This window comes from Geotrypetes seraphini, chromosome 1, assembly GCF_902459505.1.
Source record: "Geotrypetes seraphini chromosome 1, aGeoSer1.1, whole genome shotgun sequence".
NCBI lineage: Eukaryota > Metazoa > Chordata > Amphibia > Gymnophiona > Dermophiidae > Geotrypetes > Geotrypetes seraphini.
The window spans coordinates 381,163,041-381,189,171 of NC_047084.1; the positions used below are offsets into that span (position 1 = coordinate 381,163,041).

Consider the following 26,131-nt stretch of genomic DNA (forward strand, 5'->3'; position numbering starts at 1 on the left):
TGTATACCCTAGAGGAAAGGAGAGACAGGGGAGATATGATTCAGACGTTCAAATACTTGAAGGGTATTAACGTAGAACAAAATCTTTTCCAGAGAAAGGAAAATGGTAAAACCAGAGGACATAATTTGAGGTGAGGGGTGGTAGATTCAAAGGCAATGTTAGGAAATTCTACTTTACGGAGAGGGTGGTGGATGCCTGGAATGCGCTCCCGAGAGAGGTGGTGGAGTGTAAAACTGTGACTGAGTTCAAAGAAGTGTGGGATGAACACAAAGGATCTAGAATCAGAAAATAATAGTAAATATTGAAGACCTAAGGCCAGTACTGGTCAGACTTGCACAGTCTGTGTCTGTATATGGCTGTTTGGTGGAGGATGGGCTGGGAGGGTATAGATGTGCTGGAGTAGGTTTAACGGAGATTTCAGCAGTTGGAACCCAAGCACTGTACCGGGTGGAGCTTTGGATTCTTGCCCAGAAATAGCTAAGAAGAAAAAATTAAAAACAAATTTAAATTGAATCAGGTTGGGCAGACTGGATGGACCATTCGGGTCTTTATCTACTGTCATCTACTATGTTAAATGAAACCATGTAAAATACTTCAGCTAGATCTCTGTTGGTTTGAGACCTAGAGGTTGTCGAATGTAGGTCACTCCCGGAGTAACCCAAAATGCGTAACACAAAATGGTATCTTTGTCTTATCCACTACAGGCCAACGCCTCCAAGAGAATTGAAATTTTAGGGATTAATACAACCCCTGATACTAACTTAATGTGCAAAATTTGGAATGTAACATTCTGTTATGTCCCTTCTGGATTCCAAGCTCTAGGTGTTCAATCACTTCCCGCAATTAGAGAGATGCAGAAATCCAAACATTTTTCCGAGCATGTGCTCTTCCTACCTTAGAGAGTGAGTGCCCCCTACAATTTCAATTTGTGCAAGCAATCCGTGCAGAAATCCGTCTTTTGATCTGCTCTGCATCTTTTTCTTATTTCTTTCACTCAAAGTTCATTTTTTTCCAGTGGCTTCAGTGCCATGAGACCCTATGTGGTGTCCTCTTCTGGTGGAAAGGACTCAGTGTCGCAGAACTGGACTGCTGCACAGAAAAACTTCAGTGTATCTGTGGAGTAGTCCTGCTTGTGCCACCCTTCTCAGACTCTGGGGCCATTCCCCTGGGAGTTTGCTTGCCCTCTGGTATTGTCAGGGGTTTAAGCATAGGCTGAATGTGTCCTGAGTGAAATATCCCTCTGGGTTTCAGGGCGCAGGCTATGTTTCCCACTCCTGGTTGTGTGGAGAGTTTCTGTGGAGGTTGAAGCTACAGTCGGTGTCTGTCCGACTGGCAGGCCAAAGATCTTCAAGTTTGGTCATTTAGAGCAGTTTCTGAGGCAGAAAATCCTTTTCTCCATTCAGCTGCAGTGTAACAGCTGGCAGGCAGGCATTTCAGACTGTAAGTACACCTCCATTATTTTCTGTTGGAGCTTCTGGGGTGGTTTGTGGAACTCTGCAAAACCTAATTTTTCAAAGTTTCTTGAGGGTAGGATTCAGGTATCCTACCTCCCCAAACCCCAAATTGCAATTTCTTATTTTTAGATTATCTTTATTTTTGCCATTTTTGGTGTGAATTCGCTGGCGACAGCCATCTTGAATTTTAATCAGTCTTTTTTCAAAGTTTGATTTCTGCCTTAAAACCGCTTGATTTTGTTGCAAATCGATTGGGATGAAGTACTCAGCCCCTAATCTGTCGACTGCATGTATGGATTGTGCTAAATTAACAACAGAACGGCTACGACTGATCTTGATCGCATTAGTTCTTGCATGGATATTATGCCTATTCTGTCTCCTGATATTGTCTCTCTTTTGGATGCTGCTACCCTTGCAGGGACTTGTCAGTGCAATAACTCGAAGTGTCCATATTTGGTTGAGGACCTCATCATCTGCAGACTTTTTAGGTATATCTCTGTCCACTTTTTCATGCTGATGCCTTGAAAGGGCTTAAAATGGACGCTTGGCCTTCTACATCTTAGTGTTCGGTCATGGACCATTCTACTATGCTGTCCTCCTTTTTACCATTCCACCCGCAGCTTTTCAATATGGTGACGGGCCAGTGGGATTCCAGAAAGCTCCTTCCAACTCTAAAGCTATGGCTACACTTCTCCACTGGCTCCTGCTATTCAGCAGTTTTGCGCAACCAATGGTGGATTCCTCCAGCATGCAGCACCTAAGAATATAAGAACTGCCATCTCTGGATCAGACCTTCGGTCCATCAAGTCCGGCGATCCGCATACGAAGAGACCCAGCCAGGTGTACACCTGGCGTAATTTTAGTCACTATGCCTCTCGTTAGGAGATGTGCATCTAGTTTGCTTTTAAATCCTAGAATGGTGGATTCCGCAATAACCTCCTCTGGGAGAGCATTCCAGGTGTCCACCACTCATTGCGTGAAGCAGAACTTCCTGATATTTGTCCTGGACTTGTCCCCCTTTAGCTTCAGTCCATGTCCTCTTGTCCATGTCACATTGGACATTGTAAATAAATTTTTTTCCTGCTCTATTTTGTTGATTCCTTTCAGCATTTTGAAAGTCTCGATCATATCCTCTCGCAGTCTCCTTTTCTCAAGGGAGAAGAATCCCAGTCTCCTAAGTCGTTCCTCGTATGCCAAGTTCTCCATACCTTTTATTAGCTTTGTTGCTTGTCTCTGCACCTTCTCCAGCAGCTTTATATCCTTCTTTAGGTTGGGAGACCAATGTTGGACACAGTATTCCAAGTGTGGTCTGACCATTGCCCTATAAAGCGACATTATAACTTTCTCCGATCTACTCGTGATTCCTTTCTTTATCATGCCTAACATTCTATTTGCTTTCTTTGCTGCTGCCGCGCATTGTGCCCCTTTTGCCAGGTCCAACAACACCTCTTCTCCCTTCCCTTCCCCTTTTGCCAGGTCCAACAGCACCTTTTTTCCCTTCTGGCTGAGTCCCTCCTTCCAATGTAACTTGTGTTTTTGCTGGAAGTTATATCAGAAGGAAGGAGCCAGAGGAAGGTCCCGGAGCAGTTCTGTTATGTTGCCTAAGCTTCTAAGAAGCTGATAGGCCCGGGCTGGGAGGTGTATAGGGGATGACTCAGGGGAGTCTCAGCTTTTTTTTCTTTTCTTTTTTCCCCAGTTTTGACCCGCGATTGGGAGGGGGCTGTTTGACCCATAATAAGGGGGGGGGGGGCGACTGCTGGAACTGAAAGAAAGGGAGATGTGCTGGGTTTAGTCTGTGGGCTGGGGGGAAGGGAAAGAGGTGCTGGGCCCATGTGGTGGGTGGATTGGAGCTGGAGGGAAGTGAGAGGTGCCAGACCCACACCTGGGCGCTGAAGGGAGGTGATAGATCTATGGGAAGGGGGCTAGAGGGAAGGGAGAGAGGTGCACAACGAAGGGGATGAAGGAAGAGTGAGTGACATATTGAACATAGCAGAGGGAGGGAGGAAAGAGTGTGAGAGAGACTTTGCTGTATGAAAGTAAGAAGGGGAGAAGCTGGACACAGGTAGATATACAAAAAGAGGAAATGGTGGGTATGGATGGGAGTTTAGGAACAGGGACAAAAAGGAGAATGCTGCATGGGGGTGGTATATGGACACAGAGGGGTAATGCTAGACATGGGATGGTAGATGAACACAGAGAGAAGATGGCTAGACATGAGGGAGAATAAGAACGCAGAAGGAAAATGCTGGACAGGGTGGGATATAGGGATTGATACTGAACACAGGTGGAGGGGATCATAGAATGGTGAGATGATGAAGGCAGGGAGATGGACTCAGGGAGAAATACTAGAAAGAGACATATAAGAGACAGAGAAGGGAGATGCTGAACATGGGGAACAATACATACTCAGAGAAAGAAGAAATGTCAAATGGTCAGGAGACCCTGGCAAGTGAGTTTTTTTATTTTTATTTTTTTTGGGGGGGGGTTGCAATACTTTATTTTGACACAATAAGCAAATACAATTAGTAATCAGGAAAATGTTTCTACCTCAAAACAGAAAATGTTCTATCTGTTCCTATAATTTCTCCCAAACTTCAACACCCTGAAACCATTCAGCAAGAATCTGTTTATAATTGGATATCTGCATCACACCAATCAGTCAACAGAGTCACACATTAAACAGTCGCCTGCGAGCCATAGGCGTCGGTGAACTCCAAAATGGTTCCCACAAGGATCAAAATTTGCAATCTCCAAATGAGTCCAAATCTGTTTTGTCGCTCCATCTGGATCTGCTGTATCACCAAAGCTCACCATTGTTTCAGTGGGGGGCCAGGCCGTCCAGCCAGAGTGTCAAGATCAAATACATAATGCAGCATGGCCTGTTTAACTGGCTGGATCCTTTGGCATCTTATTTAAATAATATCTGGCAGCATCCACGTTTTCCAGTGTCTTCCATTTGGTTGTAGAAAATACTTTTAGTATCTCACGCTATTGCAGCATAAATTGTTGCTTGCGGAAATACAGTTCCATGCAGATTGGCGTGAAACACTGTCGTTTCACGAGTAAAGCCACGGAATCCTGGAATACGAGTACAGCGTTTCCCTCAAAACACAAGTTTCTTTCCGAGACTTATAAGTTTTCAACAATGCTGCTTTATGCGCATAATTATGGACTTTTATATTATGACTGTTTGTGGATGCTGACGATCATCTATTCGCCTCCCCAAGCGGTGTGCCCACTCCAGACATACTGGGCCCACACATTCGGAGAGAGGCAACTCTGCCGTCAGTCATACCTCCAGTTTTGCCAGGAGCTTTGCCTTTGGAATCAATTTGGGCAGTCCTATGATTTGCAAATTGTCCCTTTGAGATCTATTCTCTGAGTTTTCAATTTTTTTCTGCCTGTTGTTGCAGTTGACTTCACAAGGTAGCAATGTCCACCTTTGCTGTTCCCGCTTGATCCTCAAACGTCGCAACTCGGGTTTCTAGCTCCCCTGTCCTCCATGTTGTTTCCGCCAGCAACACTTCCAAATTGGTCAGTTGCCCGGAGATCCAAGGCAGTTACCACTGCAATAGTCAGAACTGTTATATGCTGAGGAGTTAGTGGGAGAGCAGACACCTTTGAGGATGCTGCCATCTTGGAGTCGGGCTGCTGTAGTTTATCTTTTGCTTTCTCTTTACGAGATGCTTTGCCACTCATCGCCGCTTCAGCCCTCAATAAGTATTTGTCCATGCACACCTTCAAGACAAGAAGTTGTAAAGTTTTTAGGGCACGATGGGGGTGGATGATGCACAGGGCATAAGAGCTCGACCAAGTGCGTCCTGTCAGGCTCAATACATCACGTGACCGCCCCCTGGCAAGTGGGTTAAGAGGACAAAAGAAAACAGAGATCAGTGCTTGAGACCAACATGATTTGAAGAATAAAATAACAAGACAACAAAAGATAGAAAAAATAATTTTATTTTTATTTTGTGATTAGAATATATTAGATTTGAATCCTGCTAGAGCTGGTGTTAGACATAACTGGGGACTGCAAAGCCTAGAATGTACTTCTTTAGCTTGCAGCTGGCGTAGGGCTCTCTCTGACCCAGGGCAGTTGCCCTAGTTGCACTTTCCTAACACTATTCCTGTCGTGTGTGACTGCGATATTCTGTTAGCATGATTTTTCTGTGTAGCATTCTGTAGTAATTTGGCTTATTCAGTTTTCTCGTTAGTGGAGGGGATATTTGTAAAGAGGGAGGCAGGTGTTTTGTTGATCCTTGCTCTGTATTATTATATTGTTTATAAAATGATAATTGTACAGAATATTGGGTTGTTGTTTTTTTTTTACTTTAATATAATTTCAATCTAAAATCATAACTTCAAGGCTTGTGCAGATATGTTCAGATGGTTTGTGGGGACAGGGACTGGGCTTGCAGGGGATGGGAACAAATTTTAACCCGTGCCATTCTCTACTACCAGTGTTACATGTCCATTTATCTCAAATTTTTGCTAAAACAATTATTTGACTTTAACTAATATCTTTCTCTAGATCAGCTGAAACAATTCCAACAGCTATCCAAGAATTTGTTTACTACTAGAAATTCATGAGTATAACAGCTTTTGATGCATTTGTTGTCTCCTCTAGAACAGTGTTCTTCAACTTTATTACACCTGTGGACCGGCAGAAATAAAAGAATTATTTTGTGGACATGCAAACTACTAAGACCGAAATAAAAAAAACACATTTTCGCCCCGTCTCCGCAAGCTCGGTCCCCACAAACCATCTGATCCCATCTGCACAAGCCTCAGTTATGATTTTATATTGAACGTATTTTATTAAAGTATAAAAAGAAACAATATTCTGTACAATTGTCATTTTATAAATATAAATATTCAGAGCAAGGACCAACAAAACACCTGTCTCCTCTCCCCTTCACATATATCCCCTCTACTATCAAGAAAACTGAACAAGCCAAATTATTACAGAATGCTACACAGAAATATCATGCTAACAGAATACTGCAGTCACACATGATAGAAATAGTGTTAGGCTTTGCAGTCCCCAGTTATGTCTCTAGCAGGATATATATTTCAAATCTGATATATTGTAATGACAAAATAGAAATAAAATTATTTTTTTCTACCTTTTGTGGTCTCTGCTTTCATCTTCTTTCCACTCTTCCTTCCAGCGTCTGCCCGTTCCATCCACTGTCTGGCCTCTCCCCCTTCCATATGTATCTGACTTCTTTCTATGCCCCTCTCCCCTTTCCATCCAGCCTGTGCCTCCTCTCTTCTTTTTACATCATTCATTCCAGCTTCACTGCTTTCTTCATTTTTATCTCTCCTACACCAGATCTCTCCTACAGCATCTTTATCCCTCTCTCATTTCTCTGCTGACCCCCTTTACAGCATCAATCTCTCTACTTTCTCATTCCTCTGTCTCTCCCCTTTCCCTCATCTGATCTCTCCATTCCACCCTGACCCCCTTCCCCTCCTGTAATCTCCCTGCCAGCTGTTTCTTTCCTTTTTCCCTTCTCCCTTCCCTCCTTCCCCCTATCCAACATTAACTCTCTTCCTATCCCTTTCCCTCCTCCCCTCCCAGTAGCATCTCTCCTTCTACCTCCTTCCAGGTCCAGTAGCAGCTCTCTCTTTATCCAGCAGCTTCCCAGCCTCCAACAGTGGCTTCCTCTCCTTCCAGCAGCTCTCAGTACTCGCCTGCAGCAGTGATTTACTTAGGCAGCCTTGGGTCCGTTGTGCCTCTGAGGAAAGGGGAAGTTGCCAAAGTGAATCATTGCCCTGGTAAGTACAGAGCTGCTAGGAGAGGAGACAGCCACTGTTGAAGGCTCCCCATGATCTTACTCCTGCTGTGCCCTGCACATTCGCGACTCCCCCAAGCCGGCAAAAACAGCTTTGCACTGCAGGCCCTGCCGCCCAAGACGAGCCGGAGGCCCCTACCCGCCGCATCCTGCACGTGGGCAGACTCTCAGCACAAACGCTGCTGATGGCCCCAATCGACACGCTGACCTCCCCGCGCACGCTGACCATCTCCTCTCTGCTTGCACTTTCCCCGCGGCCCTCTTCGGCGACTCGGCAGGGGCAGCAATCAAGATAGGCTGCCAACGTAGGGACCTTCCCTCTCTGAGTCCCGCCTATTTTGTTTCAACTTCCTGTTTCCGCATAGGCGAGACTCACAGGGAATGGCCGACGTTGGCAGCCTATCTTGATCGCCCGAGGCTGGGAGGAACAGAAGATTTCCGTGAACACTACCGGGGCAGGAAATTTAACGGTGTCCATCTTGCCGGTCCTGTGTGGACCGGCAGGAATTTTCTGCGGACCGGCGGTTGAAGAACTGTGCTCTAGAACATCTGCAATAGCCATTGCAGTGTATAAAATGGCCTGGCTCGGAGTCTCTGTTCTGTAACTTAGCAAAGATCTGTGCTTCCTTTCATACTGCAAAGAAACTTAAAACTGCTTTGTCGTCTTGCTGTCTTCTACTTAACCAACCACCCATCCATCCATCCCTCCCTCTTCCTGTGAAACTATCACTAAAATGCTTTCATGTTTTCCATATATATTCTGATATTTGTCAACATTTACGTATTTCTGACCTGAAGAAGAGTTACAGTACCTTTGAAAGCTCATCATAAAATGCTTTTAAGTTAGTCCAATAAAAAAGGTATTACCTTATTTCCTTTGTTTTTGTTTTATTTCTATGTATTACCTAAGAGAACCTCCAAACCACCCACCAAGAGAGTCTCTTCAACTATCTCCAGAATATCCTCCTTCACTCTCCAGCTAAATGCAATGGAACCATTTCCTCTGCGGAAGATGGGCCAGAGGTTCTATTCCAAATATTTCCTGATACCGAAAGGCTAGAGGCCTTTGATCAATTCTAGTCATCCATGGATTCAACAGATACTTGATGAAGGAGAAGTTTTGTATGGTCTCTCTTGGAACCCTTCTGCCCAAGTGGAAAAGGATGATTGACTTTGCTTTCTGGTTCTCAAGGAAGCTTACACTTATATATCCATTCTACCTGCTCACAGGAAATATCTTTGCTTTTGAGTTGGATCTTGTCAGTTCCAGTACAAAGGCCTACCCTTCCATCTAGCATCAGCTCCAAGGGTTTTAACAAAATGCCTTGTGACAGCAGTCCTTTGCTTATGGGGGTAATGGACTCCATTGACCCAATGGTTTTTCAAGCCAGGGGGGCTGTTCACTGTAATACAAGTTGCCTCAAACCTCCATTGTTCCTTCCAATGGTGGATGCTTCCGTCAAGCCTCTCCCGAGTTCTCGCTTTCCAGCCACCTCCTTATCTGAAACTCCTCACCAGAGATGCTTCACTGTTAAGATAGGGAGTCCATCTTGATGGCCTCCATATTCAAAGAGTTTGTTCTTCTCTTGAGACAACTCTTCATATAAAACTTCTTAAACTCCGAACAATATGCAATGTTCTCAAAACATTCCAAGACTCTTCTCCACCGAATAGTCCTCATCTGGATGGACAATCGGGTCACTGTGTTCTTTCTAAGCAAACAATGGGAATGTCTGGAAAGAGTGGAAATGCAGTGGGCAATAATGAAAGGAATAATTGTAAGGGTAGCAAACCTTTTTATGAGGTAAGTAAGAGGAAAAGAAGGCGGCTTTGGTTTTCAAAAGTAGTAGCTGAGAAGGTAAGGAATAAGAGGTTAGCTTTCATAAACTACAAAAGATCACAGAAAGAGGAAGATGGGCAAAAATATCTGGAAAAGTTAAGAGGCTGGTCGTGTAGTTAGGAAAGCAAAGATGCACATGGAAGAAAAAAATAGCTGACAAGGTAAAACGGGGAGACAAGACATTTTTTAGATATATTAGTGATAGGATGAAGTACAAAAGTGGCATTGTGAGACTCAAAGGTGAAGGGGAGAAATATGTAGAAGCTGATAGAGAAAAAGCTGAATTGCTTAAATATTTCTGTTATTTGTTTACGGCTGAAGACAAACGTGAATAGGGATGGTGGAGTGGTAGACCCTGATCGATTTTCAGAGGGTTGTTTTTGTCAGAAGGTGTACATCTGAGGGTGCTGAAGGAACTTAGGAAGTTCTGGTAGCTCCGCTGACTGACCTTTTCAATGAGTCTCTAGAGTCGAGAGTGGTACCAGAGGACTGTAGAAGGGCAGATGTGGTCCCTCTCCACAAAAGTGGAAGTGAGGATAAAGTAGGGAATTACAGGCTGGTAAGTCTGACTTCTGTGGTAAGCAAATGAATGGAAATGCTTTTAAAACAGAGAATGGTCAAGTTTCTGGAATCCTGTGGATTACAGGACTGGCAGCAACATGGGTTCGTTAGAGGTAGGTCTTGTCAGACAAATTGATCAGTTTCTTTGACTGGGTGACCAGAGATTTGGATAGAGGGAGTGCGTTATATGTGGTGTATTTAGATTTTAGCAAAGCCTTTGACAGTGTTTCACACAGATGTCCAATAAATAAACTGAGTGCCCTCAGGATGGGTCCCGTCCCAACTTGATGGGCTGGGTCAGGAGCTGGTCTTGATACAGTTTGAAGCATGATCTGTAAAAGTTATAGCAACTATATTCCAATATCAACAAAATTGTAACATTGGAAACAAGTGATTTTAAAAAGTTGATTCTAATAGCCAAATGTATCCCTTATAATGTGGTACACACAGACAAATCTATTGTGTCAACAAAGAAATTTTTTTAAAAAGTTGAAAGAATGCAAAATTCACAAGTGGTTCCAGACTTGAACACCAATGTAGTAGTATCAGCGGAGATTTTACATCTGTGATTCAAGGGAGCAATCAGCCTCAACAAAGGATGTTAAATCCTAGCCTGAAAAAATTAATTTTTAATAGCCTTAAATTTATTAAACATAGTTCCTGATCTTATTGTGTGTGGTAAATTGTTCCAGAATTTGGGAGCTAAGAAAAAGCAAAATTGCACATGGATTCATAATGTGGCTTTGTTTTTTTAACAGGGGGGGCAAAACCTAGACAATGGGGATTGAGGGATCTAAGACTGTAATATGGAGTGTTTGGTATTGTTAAAGAAGAGAGAGAAAGCGGAACATTATGCAAAAGGCATTACGAGTAAGGCAGAGAAAATATAATGGAAACCACAGAGCCCCCTTCCCCTGAGAGAACCAACATTTCTGTTTCTTTTTTCCCTCCCTCCTAGCCTCAAACTCGAACCCATTTCTTCCCCAAACCCTCCCCCACCCTCCATCTTTTAAGTATTCAAAAACCTCAAGTCACCTATCCTTTATTATATCAATACTAGTGTTTAAGCCCGTTACATTAACGGGTCCTAGAATACATGTCTGTCTTTCTTTCTGTCTCTTTCCCTGCCCCTGTCTCTTTCTTTCTTTCTCTCTCTCTCTCCATCCCGCTGTCTGTCTGTCTTTCTTTATGTGTGTCTCTTTCCCTGCCCCCTGTCTCTGTCTTTCTCTCTCCCTGGCCTTCTTTGTCTGTCTGTCTGTCTGTCTCTCTCTGGCCTCCTTGGTCTGTCTTTCTTTCTGTCTCTCTCCCTGCCCGCTGTCTTTCGTTCTCGTGCACTGCCTGGCTGTATTTCTGTCTCTCTCCGTGGCCTCCTGCTTGCCTTTCTTTGTCTTTCTCCGTGGCCCCTTCTGTCTCCCCCCAAAGCAAACCAAGATTGCTCCCTGCCCCCCAGCACAACCCTCTCCCAAAGCAAGTTTGCTCCCTGGCCCCCTTTCCCTCTTCCCCCCCCACTTCCGTGTGCAGCAGCGGCATTTCCCTCCCATCCTTCCCTGTGCAGCAGCATTTCCCTCCTCCCCCCACTTCCCTGTGCAGCAGCAGCATTCCCTCCCCCCTCCATTTCCCTGTGCAGCAGCAGCATTCCCACCCCCCTCCATTTCCCTGTGCAGCAGCATCATTTCCCTCCCCACCCCACTTCCCTGGGCAGCAGTGTTTCTGGCTGGCTCCTTTTCCCTTGCCGAAGTTATTTTTGAGTTTAAAGCTGCCGCGGCGGCTCCTTTCACGATCCTCGCCTGCGTAGGAAGCCTTCTCTCTGACGTGATGTCAGAGAGGCTTCCAATGCAGGTGCAGCTTGTGAGAGGAGCTGCGGCAGCGGCTTTGAACTTAAAAATAACTTTGGCAAGGGTAAGGGAGCCGGCTGGGCCGCAGAACAGTTCCTGGGGGGTCGCAAGTTTGACACTGCTGTTAGATGGAGGGAGGGGGGAGTCGCCGGCATGTTCCCTGCCTCCGTGTTCGAAAATCGAATTCAGCACGGACCCAGGGACCATGGTGGCAGGGAACACGCTGTCCTAAGTGCGCATGCGCGCTTAGGGTTTTATTATAGAGGATTCAACCTATAAATAGGTGATTCCCCCCAAAACACTCTGAATTTGGTTTTTGAGCCCTATGGGATAATACTTTTGTATATAGATCCTCCCGTATCGCCTCCAAAAATGTTTATAATGTTTATGAAGGCTTTTTATCCTGACACAGATAAGTCTTTAAATAATGCTAAAATATAGACCTGGATTACAATTATTATCTTTGTGTACAACTGTAATGTGTACATTAGAAAGCATGAGCTTCTCTATAAATACATTTTTCTCTTTTGTAGGCTAAAGAAATTCTCACAAAAGAATCAAATGTGCAAGAGGTGCGCTGTCCTGTTACAGTTTGTGGGGACGTCCATGGTCAATTCCATGATCTTATGGAGCTCTTTAGAATTGGTGGGAAATCACCAGACACCAATTATTTATTCATGGGAGATTATGTGGACAGAGGCTATTATTCAGTTGAAACAGTGACTCTTCTTGTAGCATTAAAGGTATAATACATGATGTTTTGGTAGTTATAATAGTTGTGTACATTGAGACCTTATCAGTTAAGGGGCAGGTGAATTATTTAATCGATAGTTCAGTGCCTGTGTCTGGCTATGCTAAAGAAAGGATGCCTCCAAAGCTTGAAACAGAGGAAGATAGTTCATGGGTCCTTGATTGAACTGGGTAGAGGAGATGCATTTGGAGGAGGTACTTTTTAACCTTTGGGCCAGTGAGGGCTCTGTGATCCCCCCCAGACATAGTAAGGGAGGAGTAAGAGACTACCTAGAGGAAAAAGATGAGGGGGTGAGATTGAAAAAAATTCAGAACAGAATACATTGAGATTTAAGTTTATTTTATGAGGCCAGGTACAGTTCAGCAAGGTCAACATACAAATGGGGTCAATGTTGAAGCAACAGCTTCCCAAATATTGTTAGTTGTTCATACTATTAAGGCTTGGTGGTAAGACAACAAAAGTCTCAAGTATTCATAAAAATAAATTTAGTGAAAACCATGAGATCAGTATATGATCATAAATGATTAATTGTTCTAGTGCAGTAGGTGTGTCATTCTAGATTTACGGTAATCTCTCCATTCTTGTGAGCTGTGCAGAAGGAATCCATTCCAGTTTTTCAATACCTCCTTTACCAGAGGGCTCTGCTGCCCCCTTTAGTTTTTCTTTGTGCATGCAAGCTGGAAGGAATCTTTCTGATCTGCTCTGTATATTTCTTTATTTTTTCGCAATTTTTGGTGCTCAAAAACATAGAATATGACGGCTGAAAAGGGCCGTCGGCCCAACAAGTCTGCCCACTCAAAAGAACCCTCCCTCTAAAAGAACCCTAAGCATTTCCCCGGAGATAAATCCACATGTTTATCCCATCGTCCCTTGAAGTCGAGCACGTTACTGGCCTCAACTACCTGATATGGAAGACCACTCCAGCGATCAACCACCCTTTCGGTGAAGAAGTATTTCCTGATGTCACCATGAAGTCTCCCACCCTTGAGTTTGAGCGGATGCCCTCTTGCTGGATGCCTTCCTCATTTGTCAAGCTCTGCCTGTGTGGAGGAGAAGCATACTGAGGTCTGCAGCTGACAGGCCAATCCCTCTATGGTACCTGTAGCTAGCCTGCAGAAACTCTTGTGGAGCTTGGGGTCTGGTCCCCTAGTGGATTTACTCGCCTACTGGGTCTCAGGGGCTTGAGCACAGGCTGTCGGGCATCCACAGGGGGCTCAGTGGGACTCTTCAGGGTGTTGGCTACATTTTGCCTCTCCCTTTTGCGTGTGTGGGTCCGCAGGGGTTAGAAGCTCAGTCAGACTTTGTTCTGACTGGCCGCCCAAAGATTCAGTGTTGAAGTAGTGATTTCTTTTCCCAGATCCAGGTACTTTTAACAGATGAGGCAGGCTGCAGCACATCTTCAGCACAGGGCACAGTGGGTAAGGCTGTTATATCCTATAAAGAAAATCAGGGGAGGAGGTGTCTTTTAAAGCTGTGGGGGTTTTTTTGTTTGTTTTTTCTCGGGTTTCTGTACCTTCCCTTAAAGTTCCATACCTCCCCAAATCCCTTTTTCGCTAATTTTTTTTGTTTGTTTGTTTCACTTGAGGCATTTTGAAGCCATATTTTAGCACCATAATGCTGCTGTGATGGCCGCCTTGGATTTCCTGATGATTATTTTTTTTTAAGCTCTCCTGAAGTTTCAAATCACCTCATTTTGCCTCAAAACTGGCAGGGATGGTATCCTCGGGTTCCTTTATCCTTAGTTCATGTCAGGTTTGGCTAGATGGGCGCTCAAAGGGCACCCTTCTGCATTGTGCCATGCAGCACGTGTAGAGGGGGGAACAGTCGGCGGGGGTGGGTGGTTTCTATCAGCTGGGGAGTAAATCCTTTCCAGAGCCCCAGTATGGCGGCAAATCTAAGCACAGGAGCATGGAGTCTACAGGGCCCATGAGACAAGCTGGAGTCATTTATGTTTTAACAGTTTTTATTGATGTTAACAAGAAAGATATACAAAAGCACAATAGAATACTCGATGAATAACATCAAATTTTTAATATACAATATCACCCCCCATCCCCCGAGATCCAACATATAAGTGGAGTTATTTATGTTTAAATATATTTATTGAGCTTATCAAGAAAATCAATTAAACAAAGAGAAACACAAACAAGCTCAAATTTTTGTACAATATACTAGTCAATATCCCCCTTATCCCTTCACATCCTACTCCCCCCCCCCACCCCCAGGTCCTCCTCCCAAGTATAATTCCAACACATTCAATGAATTAATACAAATAATACAGACATACCAATGTTAACATAATGATTCAAAGAAACATAAAATCAACAGTTAAGTAATCGACTGCGAGTCATGGTAGTCCAAAATGGTTCCCAAGTGCGTTGAAAAATGCGGCCTGGTAGAGAGGAAAAATATATCACATCTCTTCGTTCCCACATCAGGAGAGTAATCATACGACATCTCCAAATTGAGTAATCTGGCGGGTCACTCAATCCATTTCAGCAAAATGCATTTCAGGGCAATAAGAACAGTCCACTTGAGGAAAGCAGCAGCCGCCTTCTTACGAGGATAATAATGGGGAACAGCTCCAAATAAAATCAAAGGAGAGCGCTGAATAGTTATGGACCAAATATGCTCTACAAAAAGAAAAATATCATTCCAAAAGGTGCAAATATTGGGGCAAGTCCAAAACATATGACCCAAGCTCGCTTCAGAGGCCTGACATTCAGGACAAGCAGCTGACTCACAAAATCCAGAAAGAAAGGCCCTCTTAGGAGAAATATACAAGCGGAAAATCAGCTTATAATATTGCTCCCAAAAGGTAGTATATTTACAAAAAACAGGCAATCTAAGGACAGCCTTCAAAAGCACATCTTCAGATAAATTCCATAACTAGGTCTCGAGCCCAAGCATCCCGTAATTTATCATAATTAAACAAGGGGACTCATCTTTCAAATGATGATGGTGAAATTTAAGAGGAACTGGAAGTTGGGAACTAATAGTAAAAGCCGTAGACAGCATCTTTTGACAAGAAGCCATCAATGAATCTGAAGGCAATGAAGTAATGTAATGATGAATTTGCATGTATGCAAAATAATCATTAGGCGAGAGATGAAATTCTTCCTGCAACTGTGCATAAGATTTAATTTTCCCATCATAATTGACTAATTGAAACACATAATGAATGCCCCTTGTTTCCCATCTATCCCAGAGAGAAAGGAACTGTTAAAGCGGATAGGCAAAAAGGGTGTAATAGAAGCAGAAAGAGAATGATATTTACAGACCCAGTGCCAAACCTTCCGCAAAGGACGATGTAGCACCCTGCTAGTGAGATGCTCCGGTAAAGAAGAAGGAATATGCACTAAAATGAATAGTCTGAAAGCAGAGAAGTTCCAAGGAGGTATTGGTGAAAGCTGAAGTACCCCAGAAAAAATCATTAATATGTCACATGCCACATCCAATAGTCAAATAACAAAGTTTCAACAAGCCCAATCCACCTTTATATCATGGAACCGCCGCCAATTTATACGGTAGATGAGGCCACTTCTCAGCCCAAAGAAAGCTGAACCAAAAGCTCCAGACGGCGTTCATCTCGAAAAGTCAAATAAAGAGGAAGAACCTGAAAGATATATAACCAACACGGGACAATAAGCATATTATAAAGATGCACCCGACCCAAAAGTGAAAATGGAAGGGTTCCCCAAAGTTGTAATTTATTCTGTAAGGTTAGAAACAACGGTTCCACATTCAAACGATACAGACTAGATAAGTCCAAAGGAATAAGTACCCCCAAATATTTCAGTGTAGAATCAGCCCATCGAAGAGGAAAAACACCCCTCCATGTGGTACGCAACTCTAGCGGACAAGGCAATGCCAATGATTTATCCAGATTAAGAGAAAGACCAGAATAAAAGCCAAATTCAGAAATGAAATCTAAAGCTGTCGGCAATGAATCTTCAGGCCTAGTAAGAATCAAAAACATGTCATCCGCAAAAGCCAAAGTCTTCAACTCCACCCCTGCCAGACGAAGACCTTGCCTCATCGAACCTACGAAGAGTACAAAACAGAGGTTCTAGATCAGTGGTTCCCAAACCTGTCCTGGGGGACCCCCAGCCAGTCAGGTTTTCAAGATATCCCTAATGAATATGCATGAGAAATTTGCATACCTGTCACTTCCATTATATGCAAATCTCTCTCATGCATATTCATTAGGGATATCTTGAAAACCTGACTGGCTGGGGGTTCCCCAGGACAGGTTTGGGAACCACTGCTCTAGATAAAGAAGAAAAAGTAAGGGCGAAAGTGGACATCCCTGTCGAGTACCCCGAAGAATTGGAAAAGAATCAGAGCATATAGCATTAACCAATAAAGAGGCCCTCGGATTAGAGTAAAGAGAACGCATCGCATTAAGATAAAAGCCCCCCATTCCAATATATTCAAGAACACTAAACAGAAAAGTCCAGTAAACACTATCAAAAGCCTTAGAAGCATCTAAACTGACAAACAAAGCCGGAATATTATGAGATTGACAATGAGCTAAGGCAAAAAGGACTTTACGAACATTACAAACTGATTGACGTCCACGAACAAATCCCACCTGATCCTCATGAATGACCTGTGGAAGATCTGGAGCAAGACGGTCAGCTAACATGCAAGAAAGAAGCTTAAGATCCATATTAATCAAAGAAATGGGACAATAAGACCCCGGATCATCCGCCTCCTTACCAGGTTTCAGTAATAAGGAAATAAGTGCCTCATTAGCATAACGGGGAAAAGATCCCTAAGTAATAGCAGTGTTAAAATAAGCTAGTAAGGGACCACAAAGATGAGAGGAAAGAATATGATAAAATTCTCCAGAAAATCCATCGGGACCCGGAGCCTTACCAGTTCGAAGAGCCTTAACAGCCCGTTCTAATTCTACTGCCATAAAAAGACTATTAAGAAAAGATACAGCATCTTCTGAAAGACGAGGAAGACCAGAAGATTGAAAATAATCTGTCAACAAATCTGGAGGAACTTCATCAGGGGCTGCATATAATTGTTGAAAAAAATCATAAAGAACCGCAGAAACTTCCGATGTACGAGTCACCCTATCCCCAGCCGAGGTCTGAAGAGACAAAATTGGTTTCCTACAAGTCTCAGTCTTTACCAACCGTGCCATAAGACGCCCTGGCTTATTTCCAAAACGATAAAAACAATGTTTATGATAAACCGCCCATTTCTGAGAACGAGTATGAATTAAAGAATTGAGAGCCTCTTGGGTAGACAAATAGCGTTCTTTAGTTTCTTGTGAAGGAACCAATTGAAAAGACCTCTTAGCTGCACGCAAGGCCCGCTCTAAAGTAATTATTCCTCTATTAATACGTTTATTATCCCAGGACAAGCAGGCATGATATTCTCACATGTGGGTGACGTCATCTACGGAGCCCCAGCGTGGACAGCTTTTCAAGCAAACTTGATTGAAGTTTCAAGTTTGCTACACTGCACCACGCATGTGCATGCCTTCTTGCCCACTAGAGGGCGCATCCCCACCTCGTGGTCCTCAGTTCAGTTTTTTCCGCGGAGCCAGAAGCCCTGTGGAATTTGTGCTCCTCGAATTTAGCCTTCTGACACCGCGGCTGTGTGTTTTTTTCACGGTCGCTGTGCTTACTTTACTTGTCTTTTTTCTTTTGTTTCAGTTTTCGTCAAAAAAAAAAAATAAATAAAATTTGATTCGGCTCCGGGGGCTCCTGGTAGCCGCGGCCGCGGGACCTCGTTCGTTCCCGGCCGGGTTTTGTGTCCATGTCCCGTCCCTTGACGGGCTTTAAAAAGTGCACCCGGTGCGATCGGTTGCTCTCCATTACCGATCCTCACCGGTGGTGCTTGGTTTGTTTGGGTCCTGAGCATCCTACCGACTCCTGTGATAGGTGCTCAACTTTTCAGTCCAGAGCTCTCCGCCGACGCCGTGCCCGAATGGCGGAGCTCTTCGCTGCGGACCCCGCGGCGGGGAAGGCCTCGACGTCAGCCTCGGCTTCGGCCCCGGCCTCGACCTCGGCCTCCGGTCCCCCGGCCTCGCCTCGACCCTCGACTTCCTCCAAGCCTGCTGCCTCGACCAAGCCTGCTTCGGGTAAGTCCCCTCTTCCTTCCTCGACTCCAGGGTCAGTGAAGAAGCCATCCTCGGGCTCCTCGACTGCGGGTGGGCCGTCCTCTGCCCCGCCCCGAGTTGCAAAGCCCAGTGCCCCGAGGGAATACTCGAGACCGAAGTCGCCCTCCAGGGACCACTCCTCGGCCCCGGACCTGCCTGCCATGATGGAGGTTCCGGTCTTCCAGGACTTGCTCCGAGCGCTGATTGCCTCGGAGCTGTCCGGGGCCCTCGTGCACCTGCAGCAGGCTTCGGCCTTGACTGCTCCGGCCTCGACTGCCCCGGCGTTGGCGGCCTCGGTCTCGGTGCCTTCGGCTTCGGCCCCCGAGAGTCGGCCGTCCTCGACTCCGACCTTGCCCTCGACCTCGGTTGACCAGCCTGAGAGGAGTGTCAGACCTCGGGACAAGGTGCGTCGGATTCGGAGGATCTCTTCCTCCTCTTCCTCGAGGTCCTCCCGGGGCTCTTCGCCCTTGGGTCGGCCTCGAACGAGGCGTCGACCTAGGAAACCTAAGCGCCCTCGCGCTTCCCCTCGGAGACGCGGTCGCTCCTCGCCGACCGGGGGTGAGACCTTGCGTGTCTCGGAGCTCCACCTCGACAATCCGAGGCTCTTCCGCACCCCTGGGGGAAAGGGTTCGAGAGACTCCTCGCCGAGGCGCAGGGGAAGAACCTCGATTCCTCATACCCCGGGGACTTCCCCCAAGGGCTCCTCGGGGCATAGGCGGTCCCCGACCCCCTTCGAGGTCCCTTGGCACGGCCTCCTGGGGATCGGGGTCTGGTAGGGAGCCTCGGTATTCCCGCGAGGCCTCCCCCTCTTTCTTGGCGGCTTGGACCTCGCGTACTCCGTCCCCGCCAGCGAGGCCCTCTTCCTTTACAAAATTTGTACAGGATATGGCGCAGGCCTTGAACCTGGATTTGCTTGCTGGGTCTCAGTACACGAAGGAGTTTTTGGAGGAACAAGATCTGCCCACTTCCCAGAGAGAAACTCCTCGTCTCCCTCTCAATAAGGTCCTCCACCAGACCTTCCTGAGAAATTTGGACTCCCCTCTTACAGTCACAGCGGTGCCTTCCAAGATGGAGTCAAAATACCGGACCATACCATGTAAGGGTTTCGAGAAAGCACAACTGTCTCACCAGTCGTTGCTTGTTGAGTCGGCGCTGAAGAAGTCGCAGCCCGCTAAGGTTTCGGTGGCGGTCCCGCCCGGACGGGAGGGTCGGACCCTAGATAAGTTTGGTCATCGCCTCTATTCCAACTCATTGATGGTGACCAGGGTCCTTAATTATGCCTTTACATTCTCCTCTTATCTTCGAGGCATGGTCATGGACTTGCCCCGTTACCAAGGGGTTATGCCGGATTCCCACAAGGAGGGTTTTACCACGTTCATGTCTAATTTGTCTCAGCTGCGTCTATACCTGTTTCACGCTGTCTACTATGCATTTGAACTGGCCTCCAGGGTATCCGCCTTTGCCGTGGCGATGCGCCGACTGGCTTGGCTACGTACCCTGGACATGGACCCGAACTTGCAGGAACGGTTGGCCAATCTGCCCTGTGTTGGCTCTGAATTATTTGATGAGTCCCTGGAGGCGGCGACCAAACGACTGTCTGAACAGGAGAGCTCTCTTGCCTCCTTGGTCTGTCCTAAACCTCGGGCCCCGCCGCAGAAGCCCTTTCGGCCTCCCCCGCGGCGATACCCCCAGAAGTCAACGCCGGCCTTCTCGAGGCCTCCGCCCCGCCGCCCACCGCAGCAGGGTAGGGGAGGCCAGCAAAAACCTCAGGCGCAGGGGACGCCCAAGCCGACGCCGTCCTTTTGACGGGATGTGCGGATGGGGGCGGGCCCCCTCCGCGCTCTTGCCGAACCCCCTTCCTATAGGGGGTCGACTCCGAGCCTTTTCTGCGGCCTGGACCGGGATCACATCAGATGCTTGGGTGCTCCGGATTATCTCCGAGGGCTACTCGCTCAATTTCTTAACCACGCCGCCGGAACATCCGCCGGCTGCCTACCCATTCAGCCAAACCCAACTTCCCCTTCTTCTCACGGAAGCAAGGGCCTTGTTGAGCCTTCGGGTGGAGGAGCCTGTACCCCCCGACCAACGGGGGCGGGGGTTTTACTCCCGTTACTTTTTGGTCCCAAAGAAGACAGGGGACTTACGCCCCATTTTGGACCTCCGGAAGCTCAACAAGTTCCTAGTCCGAGAGAAGTTCCGTATGTTGTCGCTTCCGGTGTTGTATCCTCTTTTGGAGGAAGGGGATTGGATGTGCTCCCTAGACTTAAAGGAAGCATATACTCATGTTCCGGTGCACCCCACCTTCAGAAAATTCTTACGGTTTCAAGTGGGGGAGTTGCACCTTCAATACCGGGTCCTCCCCTTCGGACTGGCTTCGTCCCCTCGAGTCTTCACGAAGTGTATGGTGGTGGTTGCTGCAGCCCTGAGATCTCGGGGGCTACAGGTCTTTCCCTACCTGGACGATTGGCTGATCAGAGCATCGACCAGGGAGGGGGTTATCTCAGCGACCCAACAGACTATCATCTTCCTTCAACATCTGGGGTTCGAAGTGAACTTTCCCAAGTCTCAATTGGACCCGACTCAATCCCTTCAGTTTATTGGAGCTCTGCTAGACACGGTTCGCCTTCGTTCATTCCTCCCCCCTCCTCGGTTGGAGGCCCTACTTCGTTTGAGTCGTCAGGTCTCGCTGATGCCTGTAGTATCGGCTCAGCGCATGATGGTTCTTCTGGGCCACATGGCATCGACGGTTCACGTTACGCCTTTCGCCCGCTTGCATCTGAGGCTTCCTCAGTGGACCTTGGCCTCGCAGTGGCGTCAGGATCGCGACCCAGTGTCTCGTCCAATAGCGGTGACTCCTTCTTTGAGACGCTCGCTCCGTTGGTGGACCAACTCTTCCAATCTTTCCAGGGGTTTGCTCTTTCTCGTTCCTCCGCATCGCAAGGTCCTGACCACGGACTCCTCGGAGTACGTGTGGGGGGCTCACCTCAACGGTCTGCGGACTCAGGGTCTATGGTCGGCAGGGGACCGTCTTTGTCACATCAATGTGTTGGAGCTTCGGGCCATTTTTCTGGCGGCTCGAGCGTTCTGCCACTTGCTGCACGATCAGGTAGTCCTCGTGCGGACGGACAACCAGGTGGCAATGTATTATGTAAACAAACAGGGCGGAACGGGCTCTTGGTCTCTGTGCTGGGAAGCCCTGCGCCTCTGGGAATGGGCAGTCTCCCAGAACATATTCCTGCGTGCGGTTTACATTCAGGGAGAGAGGAGCTGTCTGGCAGACAAACTCAGTCGTCTTCTCCAGCCGCACGAGTGGTCGCTGAACTCCGGGGTTCTACGCGAGGTCTTCGACCACTGGGGGACTCCTCAGGTGGATCTGTTTGCCTCCCCGGAGACTCACAAACTGCCCCTCTATTGTTCTCGGATGTACTCCCGGGACCGTCTCGAGGCCGATGCCTTCCTTCTCGACTGGGAGGGGAGGTTCCTTTATGCGTTCCCTCCTTTTCCTCTGATCTTGAGAACGTTGGTACACCTCAAATCGACCGGGGCCACGATGATTCTCATTGCGCCTCGTTGGCCCAGACAGCACTGGTTCTCCCTGCTCCTTCAACTCAGTGTAAGGGAACCTCTGCTTCTGCCTGTTTTTCCCTCTCTGCTGTCTCCGAGTCGGGGTTCGCTGTTACATCCCAATCTTCAGTCTTTACATCTGACTGCTTGGTTCCTTTCCCCTTGACTTCGGTTCCTATTTCTCAGTCGGTGAGGGAGATTTTGGAATCCTCGCGCAAAGTCTCGACTCGGCTTTGTTATTCCCAGAAGTGGACCAGATTTTCATCCTGGTGCTCCTCGAACCGTCTGGACCCGAGTTCGGTTCCAGTGTCTTCGGTGCTGGAATATTTGTTGCATCTCTCTAAGTCTGGGCTGAAGACGACTTCCATTCGAGTGCATCTCAGTGCCATTGCGGCGTTCCATCGGCATATCGAGGGTCGGTCTCTTTCTCTTCATCCTCTGGTAACTCGTTTCATGAGGGGTCTCGTGAATGTTCATCCTCCTCTGAAACCTCCTCCTGTAGTTTGGAATCTTAATGTGGTATTAGCTCAACTGATGAAGCCTCCTTTTGAGCCTATTGACAAATCTCTTCTTAAGTTTCTCACTTGGAAGGTGGTCTTTTTGCTTGCGCTTACATCTGCTCGTCGGATTAGTGAGCTGCAGGCTTTGGTTGCGGATCCACCTTTTACTGTGTTTCATCATGACAAGGTGGTTCTTCGCACCCATCCTAAATTTTTACCTAAGATTGTGTCTGATTTCCACCTCAATCAGTCCATTGTTCTTCCGGTGTTCTTCCCGAAGCCCCACTCTCATCCTGGTGAGGCGGCGCTTCACACGCTTGACTGTAAGAGGGCATTGGCCTTTTATCTCCAACGTACCAAGTCTCATCGGAAGGTTCCTCAATTGTTTTTGTCCTTTGATCCTAATCGGCTGGGACATCCTGTTTCCAAGCGCACCTTGTCCAACTGGCTAGCTGCTTGTATTTCTTTTTGCTACGCTCAGACTGGTCTCACGCTCCATGGTCGAGTCACGGGGCATAAGGTCAGGGCTATGGCAGCTTCTGTTGCTTTCCTCCGGTCTACTCCGGTGGAGGATATCTGCAAGGCTGCCACTTGGTCTTCGGTTCATACTTTCACCTCCCACTACTGTCTGGATTTGTTGTCCAGAAGCGACGGCCGGTTTGGCCAGTCAATGTTAAGTAACCTGTTTTCCTAAATTGCCATCCTCCCACCTGCCCTTTTTTGGTTAGCTTGGAGGTCACCCACATGTGAGAATATCATGCCTGCTTGTCCTGGGATAAAGCACAGTTACTTACCGTAACAGGTGTTACCCAGGGACAGCAGGCATATATTCTCACAACCCGCCCTCCTCCCCGGGGATGGCTTCTTTGCTGGTTATGGAACTGAGGACCACGAGGTGGGGATGCGCCCTCTAGTGGGCAAGAAGGCATGCACATGCGTGGTGCAGTGTAGCAAACTTGAAACTTCAATCAAGTTTGCTTGAAAAGCTGTCCGCGCTGGGGCTCCGAGGTCACCCACATGTGAGAATATATGCCTGCTGTCCCTGGATAACACCTGTTACGGTAAGTAACTGTGCTTTACGAGCACTCAAAAAAGAAATAATATGACCCCGAATCACCGTCTTGGCAGCCTCCCAAAACAAAACAGGATCATCTAAATGAGTAGCATTATTAGCAGAATAGTCTTCCCATTGATCCTGCAAGAAGGTTTGAAATTCCTTGTCCTGAGCAAGATAAAATGGAAAGCGCCAAAAAGGCATACGAAGATATGTTGTGTCCAGGTGAACATCCACCCAGATCGGAGTATGATCAGAAATGTTCAGAGGACCAATCTCTGCTGAAACAACAGAAGGGAACAATGAGGAAGATATAAAAATGTAATCTATCCGAAACCAAGTATTGTGGGCCCGAGAAAGATGAGTATAATCTCATACTTCAGGATGTAATAGCCGCCATGGGTCCACCACTGAAAAAGTATTACAAAAATCAGAAAGAAGACGACCCTTAACTCCCAAAGGGGCATTAGGGATGTTAGATTTATCTAATACAGGGTCTAACACCAAATTAAAATCTCCCAAAAGAAGTGGCTCTCCAGAGTAACGAGAACAGAAATTAATCGACCGTTGTAGAAAAATAGATTCCAACGAATTGGGACCATAAACCACAAACAGCAAATAATGCCGGTCTCCCAACGTCAAATGTAAAAGCAAATATCTTCCATCAGGATCTGTATCAAGAACCTGAACTCCCAAGGGCGAAGACTTAAGAACCAATACAGCAATACCACCATGTCGGCCCAAGGAAAAAGCAAAATAAACCTCCCCCACTCAAGAGCGACATAATTTAACATGTTCCGCAGCCGTTAAACAGGTTTCTTGTAAACATGCAATGTCCGAACGATAACGTTGTAAAGCTGCAATAATTTTCGATCGCTTAACTGGAGACATAATTCCCCCTACATTCCAAGATGTAAGCCTAAATGGAGTGCTCAGATTGGAAAATCAGAAAATAGGTAGAAAAGGAAATGCAGAAGAAAAATCAAATAACCACCCCAGGAGCCCAGCCATCCCCTTAGGCAGTACATCCAAACATAAAACATAGCCTGTAAAATAAAAGAAACACATTGTATTAAACTAAAAAGCACATTACAAGTAATGGAGGAGGACCCCCTCACCCATCCATCCAACCCAACAACAACCCAACCCTCACCCACAAAATATTAAACCCACCCCCCAAAACTATTTTCTATAAAAACCTTCTCTGCCCCACTAAGGTGGAACGAGAAAGTCACCACTACGTGAACGGGGCCCCCAGTCCCCCCTCCTTCATACAAAACTTAAGTAAATACAAATATAATTTAACTAGCAACCAAAATTGGAGTAATATTTCTCTCCCAAAACATATAACAGCCCCATGTCTAGTCAGAAAAGTCCACAAGAAGAACACAAAGGGCACATCCAACAGGAACAAAAAAGAGCAAACTAGCTCAAATGGTTCAACAGAAGCCAAAATACAATCAAACACAAACATCATAGATTTCAAAATTTAAATAGCAAACAAGCACTTTGCCAAGGTTTCTCTCCAGTGACATAAAAACCTAAACAAACCAGAAAAGAAGGCCAAAAAGAGACCCAAGAAAAATCCAGTCATACAAGGCACAATCATTCATTCCCCCTTAACATACAAATAACAAACCCAGAAAGAAACACCCCCCAGATATATCCTTCCAAAATATAACCATAAATAAGTACATATCCCAAAATGTCTTCTCCTATAACAACACCTCTCATTATGAACAAAAGGAATCTAAAAAAGAAAATAAGGAGCATTAGCTATTAAACAAAAAGAAAAGAAAAGGAAATCAATAGTACCCTAGGCTATTCATCAAAATAGAAGCCCAGAAAAAGACCAATAATCAGGACCATGGTCTTATCAAAGTATAAAACAATAAAAACCACATTCCCACAGACATACCATCATCAACACTCACCAACAAGCATACAAGATCATACGGAATGATCTGCAAAGAAACAAATAAAAATTCCACTGACACATACCAACTATCCATTATCCCAGGACAAGCAGGCATGATATTCTCACATGTGGGTGACGTCATCTACGGAGCCCCGATGCGGAAGCATTTTCTAGCAAACTTGATTGAAGATTTAAGTTTGCTCTGCTGCTCCACGCATGCGTGCCTTCCTGCTCCACTAGGGGGTGCATCCCCTCGTGGTCTCCAGTTCAAAATTTTCCGCTGAGCCTAGAAGTTGTGTTTTTTCTGGCTCTGCCCCAACTGCCTTCTAGCACCGCGATTTTCTTGTTTTTCATCGTTTAAGTCGCTGTGCGCAAAATTTTTTCTTCTTCAACTTGATTCCTGCTTCGTTTTGACCGACCCGGAGACTTCCGGGTCCCCGTGGCCGCGTGGCTACTCGAGCCGCGGCCACTTTCGATTCTATGTCCCGGCCTTTGACCGGCTTTAAAAAGTGCACCCGGTGCGAGCCGCTGCTTTCCATCACAGACCCGCATTGCCGGTGCATCCTCTGCCTGGGGGCCGCTCATCCTACCGACTCCTGTCCCCAGTGCGCTACTTTCCAGAATCGGGACCTCCGTCGAAGGAAAGCCCGCATGGCGGATCTTTTCGCCCCAGACCAACCATCTACATCGGCCTCGAGGTCGGCCCCGGCCTCGGCCCCAGCCTTGACCTCGGCC

At 46.4% G+C, this 26,131-nt stretch overlaps 1 protein-coding gene across 1 annotated transcript in view; it reads left to right on the forward strand.

Annotated features, from left to right (window-relative positions):
* PPP2CB (protein phosphatase 2 catalytic subunit beta) overlaps window positions 1–26,131 on the forward strand; it is a 147,550-nt gene that overhangs the window by 12,257 nt on the left and 109,162 nt on the right. Inside the window, exon 2 of the mRNA XM_033915947.1 lies at window positions 12,022–12,231. Coding sequence (XP_033771838.1) covers window positions 12,022–12,231 — 210 coding nt within the window. The remainder of the gene's footprint in view (window positions 1–12,021; window positions 12,232–26,131) is intronic.